We start from the raw sequence: 4,570 nt of genomic DNA, 5'->3' as shown, positions 1-4,570 counted from the left end.
CTGCCACTCCGCCACTCCCGGGGCCCTCCCGGCCGCTCCTCGCCACCCTGCCCCCGCCGCCTCTGCCCGGTGCCCACCCGCCAGGCCCGGCTCCGCAGCCTCCGCCGCACGCCTCACCCGCCGACCCAGAGCCGACCTCGCGCGGAGCATGACGGGTAGGGGCGGAGCCGCTCCCGGCAGCCCCAGCGCGCCGCAACCCCTGCGTGCGGGCGCTTCCGGCAGCTGAGGCGCCAGAGAGGAAGTTCCGGCGGCGGGCGAGGCCCGGGAGCCGGGGGGCGGCAGGCGGCGGGCGGCGGGTGGCGGGTCTGCGCGTTGCAAGCCTGGCCGCGGTCCCAGGAAAGGAGGCGGCGGCGAGCAGGGTCGAGTGCGGCCAGCCCTGAGCGCGCGCCCTTTGTGAGCGAGCGCTCGCCGTCTGGGGAGCGTCCCGACCAGGGCTCCCAGGCGCAGGGCCCGGGCTCGCCTAGCTGCTCTTCGGCGGGCCGCGCCTCTCGTCTGGCAGCCAGCCTGCCTCTCGGGATGGACGAGGAGAGCTTGGAGACGGCCCTCCAGACCTACCATGGCCAGCTGCGGCAAGTGGAGCTGGCCCTGGCTGCGGGCCTGGACGCCTCTGAGCAGGCGGACCTGCGCCAGCTGCAGGGCGACCTGAAGGAGCTGATCGAGCTCACCGAGGCCAGCCTGGTGTCTGTCAGGAAGAGCAAGCTGCTGGCCACGCTGGACCCGGAGTGCGCCCCCCGGGAGGACGCCGAGTACCTGGCGTTCCAGGAGGCCGCTGCCGAGGGCGTGGAGGTGCCCGCCGCGCCCCGGCCAGACCTGGAGACCGGCCCTGAGAGAGAGGCAGGACCAGAACCCGCTGGACCTGGGCGGGAGGAGGAGGAGGAGCAGGAGGAAGAGCTGAACGGGGCGAAGGTGAGCGCCCCCTACTACAGTGCGTGGGGCACCCTGGAGTATCACAATGCCATGGTGGTGGGCAGCGAGCAGGCAGAGGATGGCACGGCCTGCGTCCGCGTGCTCTACCTGTACCCCACTCACAAGTCCTTGAAGCCGTGCCCGTTCTTTCTGGAGGGAAAGTGCCGCTTCAAGGAGAACTGCAGGTAAGCTCTTTGGTGCCCGCAGCTCGGGCCAGGCCGGCCTCTCCGTGGGGGTCTTCTGCCCTCTGTCCTAGGACTTGCTGACGAGGGGCAGGCTGTTGGCTGGCCGCGGTGGGCGTTTAGCTCAATGTTTTTGGGTAGATTAAGAAGTCGAGAAGGCTGTCTTGGAAAGAATAGGCACTGCCCCACCATCCGGTTTGTTCTCCGGAGTGGAACTTTTTAAATAGTTTGTTTTTTGTTTTTCTGCCTTTTTGCGGTGCTGGGGATCACGTCCAAGCCTTCCTGCAAGCCCTGAATTACACCCCCAGCAAACAGAATTTACTTGGGGGCATTTTCAGACATTCTGCTATCCAGCTTCATTATGTATTAAACTTTCCAATCTCCTTGCATCTCCCCACACACACTTTTTTTTTTTTTAACCTTTCCCCTTTTTTTTTTTTTTCCCTTTTTTTTTTTTGGGGGGGCCAGCTCAGCCCACCAGGGGGCGGGGCTGGCTGGCATGTGGTGCTGGGGATTGAACCGCGGTCCCTGTGCTTTGTTTAGCTTAGCTTGTTCCAAGTAGGTGCTTTAGACCACTGAGCCATCTCACCAGCCCCTTTAACAAATTTTCTTTTTCTTTTTTTCTTTTTTCTTTTTTTTTTTTTTTTTTTTTGCGGAACTGGGGATTGAACTCAGGCGCTTAGCACTTGCAAGGGAAGCACTTATTCCACTGAGCCATCTCCCCAGCCCCCCACACACACTTTAAAGCACATTTCAGAAGTTACTTTTGCACTGAACTATGCTCCCAGACCTTTTCATTTTTCATTTTGAGATAAGGTCTCACTAAATTGTCAAGCTGCCACCACTTTTTATTTTTTTTTTAAACATTTATTTATTTTGTCGGGGGGGGGGGCAGCTCAGCCCACCAGGGGGCGAGGCTGGCTGGCATGTGGTGCTGGGGGATTGAACCACTGTCCCTGTGCTTTGCCAAGCTTGTTCTAAGTAGGTGCTTTAGACCACTGAGCCATCTCACCAGCCCATGCCACCACTTCTTGTCGTTTTCTTTCTTTCTTTTTTTTTTTTTTTCTTTTTTTTTGGTGTTTTTGAGCCAAGGTATGCGGTTTAAGCTGGAGCTCACTGTGTGGCCCAGGTTGGCCTCAAATTTGCAGCAATCCTCCTGCTCAGCCTCCCAAGTGCAGGATCACTGGGAGGCATGCATCACCATGCCCAGTTTAAATTGTCAAGCTGGGCCCACACTTTCAACCCTCCTGCCTGAGTCTACCAACGCTGGGATTATAGGCATGCGTCACCAGCCCAGCTTACATTTAAATTTTTTAAAACATTTTTAAATTTAAAAAAAATTTAAAAATACAAGGTATAGTACCATGTTATTTGCTTACAGTTTGCTTTTAGCCTTTCTTTGTGTGTGTGTGTGTGTTACTGAGACTGAACGCTGGACCTCATATGTGCTGAATTATAATAGCCCCAGCCCTTAATAAATATGGTTGGTTGGTTGGTTGGTTTTTAATGTATTTAGTACAGGGTCTATAGGGTCTCACTACACAGATCGGACTCACAGTGATCCTCTCATTTTCAGCTTCCCTGTCACCATGGCCCACTCTCAATTGACTTCTCAGGGCACCCTGGGGGTGGGGCTGGCACGGCACACGCGGGGTTGAACCCTAGTCCCAGTATCTACCTAAGCAGGTGCTTTAATCCACTGAGCTGTCTGGCTGGCTCAATAACTGTGTTTTTGAGAGACATCCAACTTTATTTATTTATTTATTTATTTATTTGTACCAGGAAACAAACTTAGGACCTCATACTTGCCAAGCAGACACTGTGCTACTGAGCTGTATCCCCAGTCCTTTCTTTTCTTTAACAGTAGTAGGAGTTGAACCTAGGGTCTTCACACTGAACTACATCCCCAGTGCTTTTCTTCTTTTGAGATAGAGTCTCACTAAATTCTAAACGCATAACTCAAACTTACTGTTCTCCTGCTTCAATCTCTCAGAGTGCTGGGATTACAAGCATGTACTGCTGTGCCTGGCTCCAAGTTGATATTTTTAGAACTGTTTTATTCATTTTAACTTACTTACCCTCATGTATATGGTGTATTTTTTTTTTTTTTCCATTCTTATAGTTCAGTGTTTTTTTGTGTGTGTGGGTTTTTTTGTTTGTTTGTTTTTGTTTTTGTATTTTAAGGAAAGGTGTACGGGTGTTCAGGGTCTCACTACTAGATCAGACTCATAGTGATCCGCCCTCCCAAGAGCTAAGATTACAGGCACACGCCACCACGCCCAGTCTTCAGTGTTCATTTATTGCAGACAGCATGCAGGGAATATCTTTGTATGTATTCTGTTACACCTATCGCCTATTTCTGCAGTGTGTAATCAGTGAGTGTATATTTTAGTGCAGAGGTGTGCATGTTTTGGCTTCAGTATAAAGATACCTTTTGGTTTTATGCTGGGTATTAAACGCACAGTATCATTTATGTTAGGCTGGTGCTGTACCACTGAGAGTACCCTTAGCCCACTAGTCATCTAATAGTTGCTCACAGTGATACTAAGATTTGTGTCCATGGAAAGGTAGGGGGAATGGGTGTGGTGGTGCAGGCCTATAATCCCAGCACTCAGGAGGCTGAGGCAGGAGGATGGCTTTGGGTTTGACACCAACCTGGGTTACATAGTGAATTCAGGGCCATCCCGAACTGCATAGCAAAACTGTATTGAGAAAACCTGCCCCTCTAACCCTGCCAGAAAAAAAGGTGGGTTAGTATTCTGGATAGAATTTGTATTTCTCTAATTACTAGTGAGGTTTAACACTTAATACATTTGTTTTGAGTTGATCTCTTTCTTACCTCCCTACTTCCTATAGACTACATTAATGTGTGTGAAGGATGGAGAAGGGTAGATGTAACAAGGAGCATGCCCCATAGTCTTCTTTACCTTGTTATTGTAAAATAAGTTCAAAAATAGAGAATGAGCATAGAGCTTAGGACAGTCCCCAATTTTTTGGGCACAGGGACTAGTTTCTCAGGGAAGACAATTTTTCTACAAACGGAAGGGTTAGTTTCAGAATAATTCAAGCACGTTAGACTTATTGTTTACTTTATTTCCATCATTACATTATAAGACATAACGTTATACATTATGTAATTCATCGTGATGCAGAATCTGGGTGTCCTGAGCTTGTTCACCTGCAAGTTGAGATACTCTCATCTGAGTACCAGGAGACAGCAATACCCGAAGTGGGTCGCTTATGTCCAGTCTACTCCAAAATCTCACAAACAAAGATAGGGTTTTAGAAATCGAAGTATACTTTAAAGTGCTTTTGTGGTTATCTCAGGATGTTCTACTTTAACTTTAATCCAGAACATAGGGAGATTTGAAGGTGTCTCAAATGTGGTTTTAAGGGACCATCTTTTTAAAAAAAAGGACTTTTTTTTTTTTTTGCGGAACCGGGGATTGAACTCAGGCCCTTATGTTTGCCAGGCAAGTGCT

The 4,570-nt window shown here is 50.1% G+C and overlaps 2 protein-coding genes across 5 annotated transcripts in view; one reads left to right on the top strand and one right to left on the bottom strand.

The window, feature by feature from the left end:
* Positions 1–147, bottom strand: part of Arfrp1 (ADP ribosylation factor related protein 1) — an 8,262-nt gene extending 8,115 nt beyond the window's left edge. Inside the window, exon 1 of one of the 4 annotated variants that reach the window (XM_023704353.1) lies at positions 78–147. The gene's annotated coding sequence lies outside the window, so the exon portion shown is untranslated. The remainder of the gene's footprint in view (positions 1–77) is intronic. The other 3 variants (XM_023704355.1, XM_004644146.3, XM_023704354.1) reach the window with 3 other exon arrangements.
* A 70-nt stretch (positions 148–217) lies between these two features.
* The window catches only part of Zgpat (zinc finger CCCH-type and G-patch domain containing), a 32,314-nt gene continuing 27,961 nt past the window's right edge, over positions 218–4,570 (top strand). The window contains exon 1 of the mRNA XM_004644144.2: positions 218–1,091. Within this exon, the coding sequence (XP_004644201.1) occupies positions 517–1,091 (575 nt within the window). The 5' untranslated portion in view covers positions 218–516. The remainder of the gene's footprint in view (positions 1,092–4,570) is intronic.

This window comes from Octodon degus, unplaced genomic scaffold (assembly GCF_000260255.1).
Source record: "Octodon degus isolate 3935 unplaced genomic scaffold, OctDeg1.0 scaffold00194, whole genome shotgun sequence".
NCBI lineage: Eukaryota > Metazoa > Chordata > Mammalia > Rodentia > Octodontidae > Octodon > Octodon degus.
This window is presented reverse-complemented; position numbering and strand designations above follow the sequence as displayed.